The sequence below is a fragment of the Chelmon rostratus genome, chromosome 1, assembly GCF_017976325.1.
Source record: "Chelmon rostratus isolate fCheRos1 chromosome 1, fCheRos1.pri, whole genome shotgun sequence".
NCBI classification, from domain to species: Eukaryota; Metazoa; Chordata; class Actinopteri; order Chaetodontiformes; family Chaetodontidae; genus Chelmon; species Chelmon rostratus.
Genome location: NC_055658.1, coordinates 2,295,636 through 2,316,769, shown reverse-complemented (window position 1 = coordinate 2,316,769; position 21,134 = coordinate 2,295,636). Strand labels below are relative to the sequence as shown.

At 42.0% G+C, this 21,134-nt stretch overlaps 3 protein-coding genes across 4 annotated transcripts in view; 2 read left to right on the top strand and 1 right to left on the bottom strand.

Annotated features, from left to right (window-relative positions):
- The window catches only part of LOC121607623 (cell migration inducing hyaluronidase 1), a 167,894-nt gene extending 162,938 nt beyond the window's left edge, over nt 1-4,956 (top strand). For both annotated transcript variants that reach the window (XM_041938536.1, XM_041938543.1), the window contains exons 28-29: nt 123-223; nt 1,294-4,956. In XM_041938536.1, the coding sequence (XP_041794470.1) occupies nt 123-223; nt 1,294-1,421 (229 nt within the window). In that variant the 3' untranslated portion in view covers nt 1,422-4,956. The remainder of the gene's footprint in view (nt 1-122; nt 224-1,293) is intronic.
- A 3,616-nt stretch (nt 4,957-8,572) lies between these two features.
- Nucleotides 8,573-13,029, bottom strand: mesd (mesoderm development LRP chaperone). Its single transcript, XM_041941357.1, has 3 exons — nt 12,874-13,029; nt 11,247-11,479; nt 8,573-9,351 (listed from the first exon to the last, which is right to left on the bottom strand). The coding sequence occupies exons 1-3, from the start codon at nt 13,027-13,029 to the stop codon at nt 9,084-9,086; spliced, it is 657 nt and encodes a 218-aa protein (XP_041797291.1). The 3' UTR covers nt 8,573-9,083.
- Nucleotides 13,030-16,296: 3,267 nt separating this feature from the next.
- On the top strand, nt 16,297-19,586 carry tlnrd1 (talin rod domain containing 1). The gene has a single exon (XM_041937313.1). It carries the CDS (start codon nt 17,889-17,891, stop codon nt 18,951-18,953), a length of 1,065 nt encoding a protein of 354 aa, XP_041793247.1. The 5' UTR covers nt 16,297-17,888; the 3' UTR covers nt 18,954-19,586.
- Nucleotides 19,587-21,134: the final 1,548 nt, after the last annotated feature.

The following is a 21,134-nucleotide window of genomic DNA, read 5'->3' as shown; positions in this document are numbered from 1 at the left end:
CCAATACAAAACACATGCAGGTGCTTAAAAGATGCATGCTGCTACTATCAGCTCAATGTGAACTAACATGATTTCTTCGGTTTCTCTGGTTCTCTATACCACTGTTTTCTCTGGTTCTCAAGTTCCATCGTCCTCATTACATCTAAGGGCCGTCTGGTTACCAGAGGATCCTGGACCAAAGTCCTGGAGAGACTTGGAGCAGACAAAAGCATCAAATTGAAAGGTACCTAACAGTGTCTGCACTACTACAAAGCAGCTAACATTTTCAGGAAAAATGCAGTATGTGGTCCTGCTGCTTCATTGGTTGCATTTTACCCAGGTCACAGTGTGACAATAAATTCTAAGTATTATTATTTCCTTATCATTTTACAGTTTTTACCAGGTTTAATGAAAGATTCATCAGGAACAGATCTAGAGAGATTTGATCTATTAAATGTCAGTGTCCAGTTATGATGCTTCATGTGTTATTGTACAAACTGATTCTTGAACTGTGGAAATGAAGAGTTCTTTCTTATAAAAAATGTTCATCCATAATATGGATGAGTTGTTTATTTGGACATTGAAAATTTTAAACGTGGTCATGTCAGCAATGAGTCTTTGTTTAATGACAAAAGTCAGAGAATGGAAAACAACATAGAACAATAGACCATAATCGGGCTGTAGCCACAGATTTCAGATCAAGGGAAATGACATTAATATGGATGCACTCATGAAATTAAAAAAAAAAAGACTCATCCTTAAATCAGTGTTGATTTATCCAAATTACAAGAAATAGTTGATCTCCTTACCTACCCGACATAAGTCGTGTTTCCACAGCATGATCCGGCTTGCCTCGACTCGACTCGACTTACTTTTGGCACATACTTTTCTTAATTTCATTTCTCCCAGCAGATAGCACCCCTTCAGTGTAGGTGGGATTCTTAGCTGATCATCATAGTGACACTGCATGAAACTGCCCCGACATCAAAACCAGAAAAAGAGCAAATCAAGTCCAGATGACCAGTCCTGAAAAACGCCATAAATAGTTGTATTTGTTCGTGGTTGGAGATGGATGGAGATCCATCGCTGAGATTTCTGCCCGGAATGTGTGTGAAAAGTGTGCTTTCCACTGGACTCCACACTTCTGCAGTATGTCCATCTGTAGAATAGTACTAGCAAAATATACCATACCAAAAATCATGTAAATCAACATGAGTGTCAATGGAAGTGTAAGTTATAAAGCTACAGGAAAAGAAACAATATCTTTACAATAACGAGCCTGACATGTCAGATGATTCCACTTCCTCCCTGCAGATAAGCTGGCTTTTGTGGGCTTCAAGGGCTCCTTCTACCCTGACTGGGTCCATCTGGAGGTGGACACCGATCGAGCCAAGATCCATCAGGTCCTGCCTGTCCCTGTGGTCCACAAGATGAAGCTATGAGTGGCAGGCAGAGTGGGGAGGACAGCCAACAGACTATGTAGCCCCCAGATGCTGACTCACATATACTCCCCGAAATAAATGTACAGACACACACTTACACATACACATACACACTGCCAGCACTACAGAGTCAGTGCTTCAAGCCATTGGTCCAGGATCAAGCGGTGTTTTTTCTAGGTTTGGTGGTGAGAAAACTGATGTGATTTGGTGTGTTGAAAAGGGGAAGACCCTCTCCCAGGGCTCGCACTGCCCATGATGAACTGCAGCATCATGGGCAGCCCATTAGCAGAGGGCTTTACGCTGACAACGCATCCTCTGGTGGCCATGGTGGAGGTCTGCAGCTCTTCGGCGACAGTGGCTCAAAACAGCCAGTGGTGTTTACAGAAATTCGGCTGTCTCCACAGACATTTATAGACATGATTGATATCGGTTCTGTTTCTGACTCAACGTTGTCATTGCATTACTAACATCATTGTTATGTTTACATCATTTTAGCTCGTTAGATGAACTAACCATTGGATTTGGTCAGCAACCCATTGCTGCTGTGCTGTCAAAACATCTGTTTCGCGCTCAGGCTAACAAGGACATTAATTCAGTTTCTTGTTAGCTCTCTGACAAAGCCAAACTGACTCCTCTAAAGCTACACCTAGAAAAGCCTTAGCATAGACAAAGGGGCTAAAGACAGTTCAACCTTTGACATTTTGTTCTTCGTCTGTCTGCTGAAGGTCTTTGCGATTGGTTTACCCCAGGACTCTGACATCTACAGCAAAAATGTCAATACCCTTTAGCGTTAGATGACAGTGCTGTTAGGTGATGCTGTTGAGGTCAGGCTGTACTTGGACTTAGGTAGTTCATACATTGTCCTAAAGGCAAAATGAACAGTCTCACATTAAGGCAGAATGAAAGGTCTGCTGTTATTAATAAGGGCAACATGCGATGAGTGTGCCCCCTCCAATAAAGCTGTAAGATTTCACAGTCCGACGGTGCTGTTCAGTGACTACATGCACAAACTGTAGCACAGACCCATCGTCTGTAGCTCCCCTGAATGGCCATTACTCCTGTTCTGCGACCTTGGCAGACTACCAGGTGGAATCTGTCTCCTGACCCACTTTTGTCTCAATCCCATTCAAAAAGAAAGAGCAGCACTAGCAACTCATTTTTGCACTTTCGCAAAATTTTGGCCCTCTTTGGCACTGTTGTGCAAACAGCTATGAGTATCTAGGGAGAGCTTTGTCGCCTCTGGTTTGTCTCTGTGACCCAGCAAGGCTCCTGACCTGGAATGGACAAACAACCAGTGTGGACTCAAGGCCTGGGTGAACTTGAAAACAAATTAGTTTGTGTCGTCTGACCACCTCTTGTCATGGAGAGGATCATGGTGCAATAATATGAGTAATGGTGCAGAGAGATAATGCAGTTGGTTATGCAGGGTTTAGACTTAACTGGTACTGAAAGAGTTAGACCAGCTACACAGAACTAGAGATGAGCAGTGAGACGCCTGTTGAGCAGTGTTGCAGCTTCAGTGGACGCACTTTGCTGCTGGCATGCTGCAGCAGATGTGTTGTCTGTACCCCGTTTATTTTTCACTCAGAGCAACGTTGGACAGGTGCCCTTCCCCAGATACATCCTCCATCTCTTGCCAGTAATCCTGAAACTTTCCCAGGCCATGTGGGATATATAAACCCTCAAGCTTGTTCTGGGTTCTGGTCCCGGGGTCTCCTCCCACTGGACGTGCCTGAAATGCCACCAGATCAGATGGCTGAACCAGCTCAACTGACTTCTTTCAAGAACTCAACTAAAACCAGCCAATAACAGATAGAGCAACTTCAATTGGAACAGGGAAGACTGTAACCACTAATGAGCAATGTACAGCCGATTGGGTAAAAAGTTTTAAGGGGGTTCAAACACCCAGTGACTCCCCAGTGAGATGGAAAAACAGTCTTGGGTAGGTTGTCCAACCAATAGCTACGTCTGTTACGGGTCTATGTAGAGGCTCACAGAGCTGGAGTTATAAATGACTCTAACTTACCTCCTACCAATGACAATCATACACAAATATTTTGGATTAGCAGAAAACACGATGCCATCCACTTTAGAATTCACACATATGATTTATATTCAGCGCCAGTGCTCTGCCAGTGCAGAGATGTATAACAACTACAAGTTTATGCAAACCATTGCCAAACTGACCACAACGAGACGCAAAACCACCACAACTTGAAAGTTCATGTTTTAAGTTAACAAGAAGCCGCTTTACAAAGTGGTTTGACAGCCCCAAAGTTGTTTTCAGTCCAGCTTGGGCCACACCACAGTTCATTTTACAGCTTTCACACCAGTTTAACCAAACTGAGTTTGTTTGAACTTGTGCTCAGCTCTAATTGTTTATAGTGTCACGCCCCGTCCTGCACTGGCATGGAGCACGAGAAATCTACAGAAATCTGTATTACAAAGAGCTGTGTGTGATTGTCGTTTGTTGGAGACTAGGTAACCTCCATATTAGATATATCAGATTATTCCTTTTTTATTCCTTTTTCACATTGATCATGTCCAAGAGTCTCTTCTTGCTGACTGGCTGTTTGATATTTACATATTATCAACTACTACAACCCTCCAGTGGACCTCCATGATGTCAGCCACGGTTGCTAGGTCATTTATGATGCAAATGCACAGCCTTTATATGAACAGAGGGAGCAAATACTAAGTGTGGGCCAGCTAATCAAACGCATGTATAATGTATGTGTATCATCCTACCCATGCAGGTCTCTGTGCTGTGTGACAGATGTAAAAGTTGACTGGTTTTACGTCTTGCAGTGTTTGACTAAACTGTTTAAAGAAAGAAAAGAGAAGAAGAAAAAAACAGAAACATTCCTTGTTTTGCATTAAGACCTGTGGTTGTTGTTTCATTCCAAGCGCTTGATATTGTGATGTTTTCCTCCCATGTTTTTTTCATATCAGTGTTTGTGATCCATCCGTCTGTGTTTTTGGAGTGAACCAGCAAGAAGCCAATAATAATACAAAATATTAAATTAGCAACTGAATGTTAAATCAGGGAGTTTTTAAATGTGCAATTTCCCTATTTGAAAATGACGGAGAAATCTTCGTTTCAATCTGGCAGAAAAAAGGATTCCCCCTTCCTTTGCCGAAATAGCTGGTCTTTTTTCGGAGGTTGTAGCAGTAATTTAGTGTTTTGTATGTTTAATGTGTTTTTAAAAATCCACAGATTGCTAAGAGATATATTTTATACTTATTTATTGTACAGACGCAGTTGATCCAAATCTTCAAGGGACATCTTTTGAGTTCTAATGTAATTACTGTCCTGTATGTATACTGTATGTAAGACACCATTATAGCTCCATTTTAAAAGATTTATACCAGACACGCTGCAGACATGCGCATGACTCTTGGTATAGTTGGCTTGTTTTAACTGTACACCAAATGGATTTGTTGTATATGTGGCTTACGCTTGTAAAGTAATGAAGCTCCACTCTTTGAATTTCTTTGAGGACTTTTGTACAGAAATAAACGATGCTGAACAGTTTGTCTGAGCGTCACTGTGATGATCACATCAGCACATCTGTTTGTCCCTGCAAGGACAACAAAGCAGCAGAGGAGAGCACATCTGTATCAAAAGACCGCTGACATTTGAGTCGCACTCCCTTCTCGAATCACACAAACATGAACGCCTCTTTTCCAGCATCCTTTATATTCTCAGCATCAGGTGGAGGTCAGTCACTGATCACAGTTCTGTCCAAAAAGAAAAAAAAAACAAAGAGGAACAAGAAGAAAGAAAATGAGCTGAATAGGATGAAGAATGAAGGAAAACAACATGAATAACACAGGTCATAAAAAAGAACATTTGTTCTTCTGTCCAAGTAGCATGAAAGCAGTACCGTTCCGCAGATTACACACAGCTGTTCACTTGGACTCAACAGTGAACTGATTAGAATTTGATGATCAGAGGTCAAAGGTCACTGTGACCTCACAAAACACATTTTTGACCATAACTCAAGAATTCTTGTGCTAATTGTGATGAAATTTCGAACAAATCTCGTACGATAACATGATTAAGTGATGACATTTTATATCCAAAAGGTTAAAGGACATTCTGATTTACAAAAACACTTTCCTGGCCATTATTCAGCACCATAACTCAGGAACAGAAGGCAGACTGTGACCATACTTCACATTTATTCAGATAGTGAATTGGTGACACTCATCTTGTCTGTCCACCTTGAAACTGTGCTGATCGTGTAGATCTTCTGTGCTGCTGCATTGAAGATGCATATCTGAAGCATTGTAGTCCACCACAAGCTCAGTCCACACTTGGTTCATGATCTGAGGTGCCGTAAGTGACATAACAAGTTATGAGAATTGTGGTTGTAGCCACCTACACATGTCACATGCCATCTGTTGTTCCATCTGACTAATCTTGTGATTCCAAGTAGCCTGATGGAGGATGTCCTTGCAGGAAGAGTAAAGAGGGTATATTTTAGAGAAAGAAGTAGGGGAGTTGCCACTGATTCGACCCCGCATCACTCTGACTGGATAACTCCATCCTGAAGATTGGACAGAAACTGCCTCCTGAGTCATTACCCTGATTGACCTGAGCTGAGTGAGACCACTGACCTGCAGCCCAAGAAGGCTGCTGGGTTCAACACGAGGCCTCTAAAAGCTGGGAGGCCCTTAAACATTCAACTGCAGCACAGGCCGATAAAAGGTCTTTTTACCCGCCAACATCTACAAACTAGATTGTTGGACTTGTTACAGTTTGGAAGTTCTCGGGACTGTTTCTTTTTCCAGCTGCATCGTTCAAATCTCAAATGTGAGTAAAACAGCTTTATGGACGATAGGGAAGGGTTAGAATTACTTCCTTTGTTGAATATCTCTTTTACTGCATTTGTAACAATTAGTCTGTTTCTGCGTGTTGCTGCAAGACTCGCAGGAAGCTGGAGATTCGATCCCCAGCCTTGGGCGTACAGTAGAGGCAGACTTTCTATCTCTCTTCCAGTATTAGTAGTTCGGAGTGATGACAAAAATCAAGGCACCGTTTGGAGGATGCACGGTGGTGGCCTGAAGCAACCTCATTCCTGAAGTGGACCACTTCTTCACATCAGATGACAGTGAACAGCTCAGCTGAGAGTTCCCTCCAGGGTCCCATCATTATTACCTGTGAAGCTGGCGTCTCCTGGATGTCTCCTGACCCCAGTATTAGCTTTCAGTAGTCAATTAGGGATGCAGGTGCATCATTCCACAGAGTGGAACAGCACAGAAAGTTTTAGTGTTAGTATAGTAAGAATAACTGCATGAGGAGCTGCAGTAGAGACATTAGAGCGTGTCGAGATAAACACAATATTCTTCTTAGAAGTTCTTACTGAAACACTGGTTGGCCTGGAGGATGGAAATGGAAGGAAATGCAGGGTGTCTTGTTTTTTTTTTTACATGTCTATCCAAATGGTGTGCATGAAACCAGTTCAATAAGGATTACAGTCAGAACAGTCAGAAGAGAGAAGTTAGTGGTTATCACATCAATAGTTGGATGGTCAGAAAAGAAAATGACTGATGAATCTAGAAGAGACAAGTGAAATGTTTCCAGACAGAAGTAAGAAAGTTGCTCAGAGGTAAAACAACATCACAGATGGGTTCTGTTACATAAATAAGAAGAGAACATCTTCAAATCAGACAGAGGAAATTGGAAAGAGCTTAATCACGGAGTAAAACTGCAATGATTTGCTCAGTTAATTAATTACTGAGAGTTTTGTCTTTGTATATACATTCTCACATAACTGGTGAAATTGTGACTGCTCTGAACTATGGCTGGGTCAGATTTGAAAACTGTAACTATTGAAGGAAACTCACAATAAGATGGGGAAGACTCTGCATTTGTCTTGATATATTACAACATACTAAAGGCATAAATATCAATGGAGTGGGAATATCTCAGTGAGTTCACGGTTGGTATTACCCACTTTTGCTTAAGCTCACTCAAAGATGGTATTCATTATCATGACTAAGTGTGAACAGACTGTGAAGGAAGAGCATGTGTGTTAACAGACAGAGTGTGTTTCTTTCACTTCGCTTACTGATGAGTGCATTGAGAAGTGCAGCACATCAACCAAGCTATATGTATGGTTGAGGCCACTTCAATCAAATGTGCAGTCTATTTTTTATTTACCACCTAAGTACAAAAATGTTGAACTGTTCAATGATAAAATGTGTGAAAAAGCCGAGTGAAGTCATTTCACTCTTACTGGTGCCATGTAGTCAGTGCTGGCCTCCTTGTGTCTTACCAGTGTGTACTGAGCATTAGTTCAAATTAGCATTATGAAACAGAGGAAGAGGAAGATACTAACACGGACAGTGAGTCTGGGGTCTGAATAAGTTAAAGATGTTGTTACTATTCTCCACTCATATTCCTCTAAATGAGACAGGAATCCCTCAGAAGCAAAGTGAAGAAAGTTCGGTTTGTCATGGGACTTAAATGGTTTTCAGACAGACACACAAAACAAGGCTCTCCTGCCCTCTGTTGGTCAAATCTTAAATGACAATGCTAAAAGCACAGCATTATGTTTTGTATTTGACAGCTGTTACTTCAGGTCAGGGTTCAGGTGATCTGCTGAAATCCACTCTGGGCACCAGCTCATCCACTGCCATGGCTGCATGTGGCGCTGGGAGAGACAGCATCAATTATGTGCCACTCTCATGTGACTATATACTAGATGGCCAAAAGTCTTTGGTCACTTTGACTCGTGATAGCAACATGATTGTGACTCCATGGGCATTGCTGCGTTGCTATAACAAACCCTACTCTTCTAGTTTCAGGCTTTCCACCACATGCTGGAACCTGACTTAAGGCAATTGCATCAACTCAGTCACTAGGGCATCAGCGAGGTCCTGAAGGCTTGAGTAACTGATCAAGTGTTTGTCACTTACAAATGGCAGATACATTTGTGACTCCTACAGGGCTCTTGCATGCTCATGCATGGCTCAAACCTGCACTGACTACACTGCACTGTCATTGCAGTAAAGTCAATGTCAGTGCCACACACTGACACACACACTTCTTGATAAGAAGAACCATGTCCTCACTGGAGTTCCAGAGGACACATGATTCAAACCTCAGCAATGAATGATATCTCATACAGTTATATCAAAAACATTTATTTTCATATGTGGTGAAAAATCAAAGAGAAAATGTGGGTGCTTGAATCAAATCTTGCTGGACGTGAACAAGGTCTAACACAGACCAGGACTTGAAGGTCTGATGACTGACTCCATGTTTATACCAGAAAACAAAAACACTTCCTGTACCTAACATGGCTCTTGGCAAAGAAAAAAAAAATAAAAAGGTTTATAGTGCTTACCTTGAGTACCTTACAAACAATATGTGGATGTATTGGTTTTCATTTGGTGAAAATCAAACAACAGAAAATAACTAAAGTCACCAGACTGCACTGACATTACAACTGATTTGAAGAGCTCAGCAGTCAAGGTTCACATAATCAACCGGATTTATGAGTTCACTCATAGCACTGACTCTGAACCATCCCATCCTCACGTGGGCCTGCAGCCCTCGCGAGTTCACTGCTCACAGATTGTCAGGAGAGTAATCATGTCTAAGGCCAGTAGAAGAGGGCCCTGTGACTCCTCTCCCTTGGTGTTATTCCATCACAGCTCCTGTTTCAGATGGCTGGCTCTGTTTCCCTCCAAGTCGGCCTTCTTGCTCTCTGTCTTCTTCTTGCTCTTCTTCTTGGTGTTGACTTCGTTCTGCTGCTTGTATTTATCGTCGTCCTTCTTGGCAGCCTTCCCGGGGAACACCTGTCCCTCCACGGTGACGTCCACGCAGCGCTCCTGGGCCACGAGAAAATCTTTGACCTCCCAGGCCATGCTGCCATCCCGCAGCATGAAGATCACCCTGTTGGAGCCCACCACGAACCTGCAGGAGGAGAGGTCGATGAAACCAGGCGCAGTTACTTACTTTAGACTAGAGCCTGTGAATATTCTCATTCATCCAGGTCATTGTAAGCTTTAGGGCATTCAATCGTTCGCAACTGGACCTCGTCAGTTTGTCTTAGAAGACGTTTCGCCTCTCATCCGAGCAGGCTTCATCAGTTCATGCGCACCAGACTAGATAGGACAGCTCTAGTCCAACCCGTTATGAGGACAATGGGACACTAACCCTTGGATGTCAACGACAGTCGTTTGCCTCGTTATGAGGACAATGGGACACTAACCCTTGGATGTCAACGACAGTCGTTTGCCTCGTTATGAGGACAATGGGACACTAACGAGACAAATGACTCTCGTTGACATCCAAGGGTTGCACCCTACCCCGCCTTAATGGGGGGATCATTTGCCTCACAATAGAGTGATACCATCCTTGGTTTTGGGGGTTGGCCTCACTCAGGGGATAAATACTTGAACCTAACACCATTGCATTGGACTAGAGCTGTCCTATCTAGTCTGGTTGCGCATGAACTGATGAAGCCTGCTCGGATGAGAGGCAAGAAGTCTTCTAAGACAAACTGACGAGGTCCAGTTGCGAACGATTGAATGCCCTAAAGCTTTAGACTACAGCTGAGTTTCCTGACAAGATTTTAATTATTTCTCCATTTTCAAAATGTTTGAAAACACAGGCCTACAGGCGCAGTAACCTTTTCACATGCTGATAGGTGTAATATATTTTCCATACATTTATTTACCATGGTGGTTCTAGTATTTAATCTATTTGACAGATCTATTAACGGGGAAAATGGCTCAGCTTTCATCAGTTTCTGTGATTGCCGGCGTCACAGTGTCATAGTGTTGGGTGGGAGATGTAAGTGCATCTATAATGACAAACATTATCTCTACATGATCTAATCTGTAGCGTTTCACTAACCACTGTAATTCCTGCTGTCAGAACTTCCTCTTCCTCTTCCTGCCATTTTCTCCTCTGCTTCAGAAACGCTTAAGCCTCTTAATAGTCCTCCTAACAGTTTTCACCTGAGGAGCTCTCTTAAGGACTAAGATGCTTTGTGAATAACTTTTATCTTTTCCAGAAAAATTTTCCTAGAATTTCATCACTAGTAGCAACTCTTTGTACTAGGAAGCTTTATGATTTGATACATGGCCACATTAAACAAGGCAGGTCTGTGTTGAGGGACCTTTCCAAACTAGCCAGAGTTGGAGAAAAGTCAACTAACGAGTTTTTAAAATGTTTATGATTCAGTCCTCACTGAGGAATAAATTATACAATGTGATTTAGAGGTGGTTGTAAATAGGGGCTGTATGTATATTAATCACATGACCGAAGTTCCACAGGTCACATGATGACAATTACATCTGCCAATAAAGACCTTAAGAAGCAGCTCAAGATGAAAGCTCTAGACAAAAGCTAGTACATGAGCATGTGTCAGTGTTTTGGCATCGGCCATGAACAGCTGCTATAATCTCTACAAACCACCAGATGTCATTGTGCTCACTGTGTTTACTGTCCCAAAGCTTCACAAGCTGTATTCACAAATTCTCTGATACTTGTGGAGGTACAATTTCTTTCTGAGGACTTAAACAATAAAGTTTGGAAGCTTTATATAAAATGTGTATGGTGCCACTCTGTTGTGTTGTGACTGACAAGACTTTTTTTTTTATCTTAAACACAGAAATGCAAGAAACTGTAAGGCACTAATGTGAGAAATGATAAATCAGTGCCCCACTTGTGTCACCTCTGTCAAAAACAGTCTGGACACACCACTGTTACAGGTCAAGTTGATAGTACCCAAAGCTAACCCCTTGAAAAGCAGCTAAACAAAGTTCTTGTGAACGTTAAATGAGTTCATGCAGAGAAACTACCTCTGAACATCAAAGTTGGCATTGAAGAGGCTGCCCTGCCACAGGCCTGTGATCTCCTCTGTCTCCTTCTCAGTGGGATCCCCAGACACTGTAGCAAAAACCATCAGAGTCCTGCCCTTCTTGGACATCTTGAGCAGCTCCTCCGGCTTGGAGGGGTCCACCTTGGAGAAATCGACGGGCGGAGGAGACCTCTTGTGCTCTGGGAGATCACCTTCCTCGATGTCATCATCCTTCTGTGGAACAAAGAAGAGAAAAGATGTACAGTTAGTTAAGATGGCCAACATGTGACGAAACACTACACAATACTGTGAGTGGCTGGCTGTTACTGTCTCACTCTTTATATGGCTGGAAGTGCATTCAAAATATCACAGCTCAGACCAACACAGTACTCACATCTACCTCATTATATACCACTCTTCAACACGACATACATACAATCCAGTAGTGGAATGTAACATTAAAAGTACATTTACTCAAGTATTGTACTTGAATACACTATTGAGCTACTTGTATTTGTTTTTAATGGTACATTTCAGAGGCAAATACTGTGCTGTACAGTAAATTACATTTGACTGTATTTTATAGAAACCAAATTACCAATTACGAAATTAATAAGAATAATAAAATGAATATGAATAATATATCTTAAATTATGTTGCTTAGACATTAATAAATCATTGATATAAAGAAAGCAATACAAATGAGTACTTTATTGAGCACAAGTACTCGCACTTTAACAGAACAGTACATTTCGCTATGCAGGACTTTAACTCGAAACCCAAAGAGCAGAAAAATAGACAGAGCAGTATGTAGATCAATTCGTAATTCAGACATTTATTTGTAGAGTTCTTTGTGGTGTACATTGTGCCAAATGTAAGATTTAATTTAAGCTCGACAGGTCCGCAATTCTCTTTTGTAAACTGTATACTTCTTTTCTCCTTTATTGGAACAAATGGAGACATACAGAACAAGTGCATACAAGGTCTCGTAGAGGATGCACACTAAATCATTAAATCACATTGCACGAAGTGCACAGCATAGTAAGAATCATGAAAAACAATTTACATAGAAGGAATTGAATGGGAAAAGAAGAGAAAGAAGAAGGAGAGAGAATAAGGAAAAAGGGGGGTGTTAGGAATATGCGCAAAAGTCCAGGCATATCAATAAGCAACAAAAAGAGCAGTGGCCTTATAGATCACAATCTTGTATCAGAATTAAAATTACAGAAACTTGGAAAAGTCAGCACTTAACTTTTTTGCAAGTGTATTGGAATTTGACTTTTTGAGTGACAGGCAATATAATTTAAATAATTTAAAAATCAGTTAAAGGAGGGCTTCACGTTTCTCCACAAACTGTATACTTGTGTCGACAGTGAATGCAGCATTTTACTGCCGGATATTTGAACAATTATCTAACAAGTAACGTTAACATGTTAACGTTACTTCCCACCGGTACTACCACAAGCATTTCATAATTTATTTCCCCCAGCTTAATTTACCGTACAGGAGTTCCGTTTTACTTATGATGTGGAGTCATTTAATCACATACATTAGCCATTAGCAAGGCTAGGCTAGCAGCTAGCTAATGTCTGAAGGCTGACTGAATGAAAACCAACACTTTCACGTACCTCCCATTGTTCCAGGAGCCGTGCCATGTCAGCATCATTATAGTCTCGGATATCCTTCTTTTTCTTCGGTTTATCTTGGCTGTCAGTCGCTAAAATACAAAGCAAATACGTGCAGAACAGCAGCACTATACATCTCCACCTGAAGTCAGACGCCATGTTTACAGATGGTGCGCTCTGATTGGCTCTGGAGTCCGCTGGTCACAAGACCGGAGGGGCGTGTCAGAGCAGTAAAAAGCTGACTAGTGGCAAGAGGACAATATGAGGGAATTTCAAAATAAGGCCAGAATTATTCAAAAGTAACATTTTCGCTCTTTTTCTGCTGAAGTGGTTGTATTTCATCGTAAAGCCCCAAATTGTCCCAAAGCCTTTTGCTCCTTATATATTTTTATTTCTTCGATGTTGATTGTGAATGTTTTACACACATGCCACAGATAAAAGCATATGTTTTACTTTAAAACGTAAGTAAGACACCCTCTTGGCTCACTCATGTGTTTTTAGTAGTTTTTCAACAATGGAGCTCTATGGCACAGAGGAATAAGATACTGTGTATCAGGCTTTGGATACACAGACAGTCGCTGGACTGTTCATTTCAACACAGACGTTTTTTAGTGTGAAGATAATACCTGATATTTTTGTGCTTAAGTGTTTCAATCTTTTTATTTTTTTTTGTCACTTTCATATGAATTCAGTCAATAAAAAGGTCAGTATTAGACTTATATATTAGTTTTAATTTTATTTTGCTGTTACAGTCCTAAAAAATCAACCACTTTTTTTCCCTTAGTGTGCATGTAGCTATATTATTGAGGCACTGTTAGAAAACTGTGTGTGAGGGCCAGCGGTGCTCACGGGGTCGTGGAGATCAGAGATCAGCCGAGCTGACACAAACTGTGGAGCTGTTTCCTCTCTGGCCGACTCCACCCAATGGCACTGTGCCCTGTGCAGCTGCAAGCCCCACTGACAGTACAACAGCACTCACATTCACTCACAGTGAGTTCATCACAACCTCCTACAAAGAGGAACACAGGGTTTGTTACCATGCAACATACCTGAGCTTCATCATTCATGTACAAAATATAGAGACTCCATGAAAGATACACAAGCTATTCAGTGAATTACACACACACACATACACTTCTGTCTGCTACTGAAGCAATCCAGTTTCTTTCCCCACCAGCAAAAAATCTACTTTTATTTCATATATTTTGCTCTACTTATCAAATGCAAATCTTTAAATACATAACTGACAAAAAACATACAAATCGAATAATTCATTCCAATTCTGTTGAGGTAACCTCCCATTTAGAGAAGTAACCGCGATACTTTATCATTTTACTTTAACACTTTAAGTATATTTCCCTGATAATACTTCAGTGCTTTAAATGAAGTAGATTTTTGAATGCAGGATTTTTGTTAGTAACACGGTATGTTTAATCTGTATTATTTATACTTTTACTTCTTAAAAAAATCTGAATATTTCTTTCACTACTTGAAACATATATAACAATATACCGTCATTCTTTTTTGGAGTAATTCTAACACAGCCTTGATTCCAAAACTTTCCCACTCTTTTGTTGCTCCTGTCCCAACTTGTCTGACACATGTTGCTGCATCAAATTCAAATAAGCAGAAATTTACAAAAATCAATGAAGCTGATGAGGTCAGACATTAAATATATTGTCTGTGTACTGTTTTCAATTGAGTATATGTCAAAAAGGATTAGAAAATATCACATTTGTGTCATTTATGTTTTTTACCCAAACTTTTATGAAATCAGGGCTGTACTTAGTTTGACAGTTTCACAAAAAATCTCACACTGATGAAAATGATTGAATATAATTATACAATTAAATTCAATATAAAATAACTAGATTCATTAGCATGATACAATGATTTATGGTAATTGTATCAGTTCAGTGAAGCTGAACACTCTGTTCTGAGCAGTGCAGGGAAATAAACATCTATTCTTCATGAGCCAGAAGGACATTACAGGACACATAATGTCCAGTAATGCGTCAGTGTCCTGTGTTAAAGAATGTGGGCAAGAGGAACAAACACAAACACATTATTCTGGCTTTCACACTGACTCATTCTCCCACAGTGCTCCATTGAATACAGTCCCTCCCATACTAAAACAGGATTGGTTCCCTTTATTGTTAGAATTTCTATCAACTCTTATGATTGGTTTCCGTCCACATTTGCATTTACTGATTGGGTGACGGCTCTGATGTCGTTATTTTCAACAGTTAGAGGATTCACATTTCACTGCCCATGTGAAAACCACAGTGTGAGGTTGTGGAGCAGTGTGGGGAGGGAATTAGCTGAGCTGCTGTGTCATTTGAACTTCGCACACAAAACAAATGTATAACTGTGTGTGTGAAATAACTGTCATTCACCAACCAGTGCAAATATACATTTAGATTTGGCTAAATTATCACTGTTATATTTATGCACCATTTAATACGATTAACACCTACAGCCTACACAAAAACTGCCAAGTTTTTTTCCTATTTAGCAAATGTCCTGTTTTGCTGCTCTTTCCCTACTTAATCAACATAACTTCCAAAATGAGTTTGAAAGAGACATCCTTAAAAAGTGTGAACACCAGCCAGAAATACCAACTATGGAGATTTACTCAAGTGACTGCACGTTGGATGAGTATTCCATTTACACCAGTAAATGGATCTGACACCTGTGGTTAGCAGTCACTTTACACATTACAATGTTATATACAAAATATATAATCATCTTATAAAATGGCAGCTCTTTGCTCTGGAGCAAACAGGCCAACAGCAGAAAGTAGTAAAAAATAGTTTCATCTCGAGCAGCTGCACGATGCTCATTTCTTGTTAATGTATCAGTTATAATAATCCTACAGTACAATAAAATATATAATATAAGCCTTTGTAGGGGGCCGCCCTGCATTATGTGTGGTGTTTCTTTTTCTTTTTCCTTTATTTGACAGTGCAGCTGAAGAGAGACAGGGAAGGGGGAGAGAGAGGTGATGACAAGCAGCAGAGGGCTTGCAACTTTTAATCCAGTAACAGACTACAATAATCCCTCCATCAGCATCTTCTAAACATAGTTGTGACAGATGTATCTTCAAATCTAGCTGCAAGCGGAAAAGTAGCCAACATTTTAGTAACTATAAAAGTTTCAATTATATATTATACAACAATTTACTTCCCAACACAAAATGCTGTTTTATTAGCTTCTTATGCCACCAGGAGCCTCAAAGTAGTAAAATTTATACATAACGACAGACCTAAACTCTCTCAGGTTCCAAAAATCCCCAAGTTCCCAGAGACATCAGTGACATGAGCGGCCTCAGTGACTCCAAACTGTTACTCCCTGGAAACAAAAGCTCCGCTTTTATTTCGAAAGCACACACTTCCGGTCTCAGTGTTGCTAGCTAAGCTAGCGGCTCACTTGACGCAGCAGGGATGTCTCATGGCAGCTCAGCCGCCAGTCATGAAAGTAAAAGCTGTCGTAAAACTCCTCGGAGCTCTCTGGCTACTGTGTAACTACAATCTTCCTTCGCGACGTCGTTAACGTGAGACAACAACCGGCTCACAGACATGGTGGAAAGTTGATCTGAAGCAATGGGCTACTTGTTCTGCTCCGTTGCTACAACTTTGCTCAGTCCAGCAGCCGTTCAGCCGCGACCACACCCTCCCTGCTTCCTCATAGTACTGCAGCGGGAGCGCGCAGCACGACTTTGAATCTCTGGGAATAACGGCCGCTTCTTCCAGCCGCAGTTACAGTTTGGTGACCGTGAAGCTGCCAAGACAAGTGAGTTGAATGTCCAAAGACTGCCGACTGGTATGGATATGAGAAGCAAGTCCCCACAGAGGATACGCGGGGCGACACAATCTCTGGTCCCGAGTTAAGACGCGGAGGAGGAGGAGGTGGAGGGCGGACAGACGGACGATGCATATGGAGTCGAAGCGACCGGAGCAACTGCTAGCTTCCAACCCAGGGCTGTGTTTGAAAAAGAAGAGGTTGAAAGTGGATTGAGGGGTTTGTGGCGTTGGAAAGTCGACCTCACGGTGGATTTGACTCGGGGGGACTCATGAAATGATGGTGCTGGAGGGGAACACAAGTCTTCCCGCTGTCCAGAAGAGCTGCCCGGGTGGTGCCCTGTTTGCTACCAGCATGAGTACGCCAGGCCGGTCAAACTCAGTGGGAACAAGTCGGACGAGATCTCGGTGCTGTTTTAGACTACTTGCTCTGATGCGAGTGGACACAAAATGATATCCTATTGAATATAGTCACAAAAAGACAGTTCAGCAGATGTAATTCCGGTTGGGAATGGGTTATTGATTGAAAAGATAAGGAGCTTTTCACGTTATTTTTATTATTCTCAATCTGCACTTTGCCTCTTCGAAGGCACCTCGGTGGCACTGCAGTTTGTGTGTGATTTCTTTTTTAACTCAGCAACCTGTGAATTGTTCTGTTCCACAAAAACCTGGGACTACGATGACAATATTGACTTTTGGATGATGGTGTTCAGGGCATTTAAATTAATTTGTCAAGATAAGAGCATATAGCTTATTACACTGATTACTGAGAAGTCGGGGGGTTTCGATTGACTGTGTTACATTGTAAAATTACTAATAACCAAGGCAGATAACTGGGAATATGCCAGATCATAGCTGAGACTTTTATTGTACTATACATTAGAGACACATAAGTTAATTGTGGAGATGTTATTCAAACATGAGTAAATGCAGTAATTGAGTTTTGCTCTTTATACATGTTTACATTGAGAATACATGTCCTTTGTGTCAGCAGATAATGTACAGTTGATTACTTATACTCTGAAGGAATTTAAAGAAGACTGTTTGGCCAGTTGTTATTGAAAAGAGTTTGTAAAAAGCAGTGAGGTGAGGCTTATTGGGAACCTTGGCAATGTCTTAAACAGCACAATGCAGTGTGCAGCAGCAGAAAACGAGAAATAACTGAACCCCTACAGAAGAGCAGTTTGACCCTCTCTCCCCTCCACTTCCCTCCTTATTATGGCTAGTGGTGGTTCTGGCAAATCGGCTAGCGAGGGATCAACCAGCACACCCACTGGCAGTTTGCAGCAGAGGAAGCGTCTCTCCTCCATCTGTGACACATGTAAGGGCAAGATGCAGCTGGTGGCCGACCTCCTCCTCTTGTCCAGCGAGACCAGGCCGGTCATGACCTCCGAAGGCGTGGCGGTGGCTGACACCTTCGACCAGTGCCGCGACACCGTCATCGCCAGGACTAAAGAGCTCTCCATTCTCACCCACGACATTCAGAGCCAGCTCAACATGGGCCGCTTCACCGAGGTGGGGGACCGCCTCTTGGAGATGGCCGACCTGGTGGTGTCTTTGACTGAGTGCTCAGCCCACGCTGCTTACCTGGCAGCCGTGGAGACGCCCGGCTCGCAGCCCTGCCTGCCGGGTCTGGTGGACCGCTACAAGGTGACTCGCTGCCGGCACGAAGTGGAACAGAGCTGCGGCCTCCTCCGGGTCACGCCCCTGCCAGACCTCACCCCCCAGCTCCTCCTCGAGCTCTCCCAGAACATCTCCACCAGCCTCAAGAATCTGACGGACATCTCGTCGCTGGCTAGCGAGAGGTCGAGGGACCGCTTCGCGAAAGAGCAGTTCAAGCTGAGCGTCAAGAGCATGAGCACAAGCGGCACAGCTTTCCTGGCGTGTGTGAAAGAGGTAAAAACCCAGCCCAGCGAGCTGACCAGGAACCGCTGCGTCCTCTTTAGTGCCGCTCTGGTCCAGGCTGTCAGTGCCCTGGTCGGGTTTGCCACAGAACCTCAGTTCCTGGGAAGAGCTGCGAGTATCTCCACTGAAGGGAAGGGCGTACAGACTGCAGTCTTAGGGGGGGCCATGAGTGTGGTTTCAGCCTGTGTCCTCCTCACTCAGGGCCTCAGGGATGTTGCACAGCATCCCGAGAGTAGCTCCAAAATGGCAGACTACCGTGAGCGCCTGCGTAATTCGGCATGCGCTGTGTCAGACGGCTGCACTCTGCTCACTCAGGCACTCAGAGAACGCTCCTCTCCAAGGACTCTGCCGCCAGTCAACTCTCATTCTGTGAATTAGTCTAGGACGAGGCAGCGTGAGCTCCAGTCCCCTCTGTCCTATTCTGACGTACCAAAGAGACTCACTTGGGTTGTCCCTGTTCATCAGGTTTCGAGTCAGAGTAACATCAGAAGAAGGCTGTCTGTGGCTCTGTTCATGTGGTTGAGGTGTGATAGGATGCAGAGGAGCACTAAAACAACCACTACAGGGTTTTGTGTTGCGCTGGATGTGACTCAAACCTTGTTAGAATCTGACCACTTGACCACTCTGGGCTCGCCCCGGGATCAGCAGACAGCCCGCTCTCACCAACAGACAGCAGCCTTCAAACCTGAAAAGTTTACCTCAGTTTTCAGCTCTGGTGAAAACACCAGCCTTGATGATGGATGTAGCCTCGCTGTGTGAACCTATGGTTGGCTGACCTACTCGATTACGTGTGCTTTGTCATATTGGAAAGAGTGATCTGAGTGTCTCGATGCTTGTTTTTCGTTTTGTTTTTGTTTTTTTTCAATGTGTGAATTTTTCTTTGGTAAAAGCTGCTGTGAGTGTGTGCCATAGGTTTTACACTATTTACCAGACTTCCTATAGTATTTTAAAGTGTTTTGATCATGCATGTAATGGAGTATTTATTTCAACTATTAAAAATGTTGTTTCTGATATGCTGTTGTTTGGCTAATGTGCTTTGAAATGCTGAATAGATTTAAATGATCTATTCACAAAATAACGGGAAGAAAATCATGTTGTCTGACAGCTCTGGTGTTTTATTTGATTTGTCCAGATTTGGACATATCTGTGTCAGTACATAGAGGTACATGATTCTAAGCTGTTATTAAGAGAAACCTTTTTAAAAACACTTTATTTCCAGCCTGGCAGCCCCAGTGTTCCTAACGGCTAATAACTAATGCTTAAAGCATGATGATGTATTTACTCATAATCAAATGTGTGCACAGGGTGTCTTTTTAGAAGGAGCCTCCAAAAATGTATCTTGTGAGCAAAATGTTGTTATCTGAGTTAATCCCCAGAACATGCTATTAGCAGTGTTGTTTCTTCTGTGAAGAGCAGCTCTCATTCAGCGTCGTCTTAGTGTGGAGACAGACATCTCCAAGTCACACACCTCAAAACCTGGACAAATAAATCCAAAACCTCTCTGCAGGCCTTCATACCACGAGAGGGAAGAGAGTAAATATGTACATTTTACAGTCTGAATGAACAAACCTGTTAAGACAAGGTGATTTAAGCTGGAATGTTTTGTTCTGCTAATGTGGGAAGGATGAAATTGAATTGCGACAGTAGTTGTTTTACTCTTCACTCCTTACTACAGTAAGCGGGAACACAAACTAAAAATCTGTCTGCTGCATCTTGCAGTGGTGGAAGAAGTATTCAGATTATTTAAGTAAATATAATACTCCATTACAAGTAGAGAAAAGTACAGAAGTATCAGTAAAATGAAGAGAAATCATTAAAAAGTAGTCATTATCCAGGAGAGTTGTTCCTGTGGGTGTTAAACAGTAACACTTGGAGTGGCATTTTGAGTCGTTGCAGATCAAGGTGGAGCTCATTTGAACAACTTCAGAGTTTGCTGGGTGGTTTTATCTTTGATACATACGTTTCTTGTAGGTTTTGCATGTAAAATCTTAATCAGTTAGTAGCTACTACGGTAACTTGTTTTCAGTGGCAGTAGATTAAAAAGTAAATCTTTTCCTCTGAGATGAAGACGTCTAAAGTATAATGTATCATAAAATGGAAACACTTGAGTAATATACAAATACATTAACAGTGTACTCAAGTATAGAACTGTACTACATTATAGTGACTTCTCCACCAGGAGATTGATTAACTGATCAGTTGATCAAAAGAACATTGACAACAATTGACATTTGTTGGTTCCATCTTCTCAAATCAAAGACTTACTGTGTGTTTTGTATCATTGATTATCTTTTTGATTTGACCGTTGATCAGACAAAACTAGACATTTGAAGTGCAGGAAACAGCAACAGGCACTAGTAATTAACTGGTTAGTTAATTAAAAAATGGAGGGGTTTTGAGATCACAAAATGAATCTTTAGATGCTGTTCTGTGTTTTAGAGCCTCCTTGCATCACCTAGACCTGAGTTCATGCTCCTCTGTCAGCAAACAGCCAGCTGAAGTGTTGCAACACACTGACTCCAGGCCAGCTCCAGACAGTTACTCTGTAGCCAACTCGAC

Coding starts and splice junctions, on each gene's coding strand:
- tlnrd1 (XM_041937313.1), top strand. CDS start 17,889: ATGGCTAGTGGTGGTTCTGGCAAATCGGCTAGCGAGGGATCAACCAGC.
- mesd (XM_041941357.1), bottom strand. CDS start 13,029: ATGGCGTCTGACTTCAGGTGGAGATGTATAGTGCTGCTGTTCTGCACG. Junction 11,480..12,873: donor GGCTCCTGGAACAATGGGAG/GTACGTGAAAGT, acceptor TTTGTTCCACAG/AAGGATGATGACATCGAGGA. Junction 9,352..11,246: donor GCCAACTTTGATGTTCAGAG/GTAGTTTCTCTG, acceptor CTCCTCCTGCAG/GTTCGTGGTGGGCTCCAACA.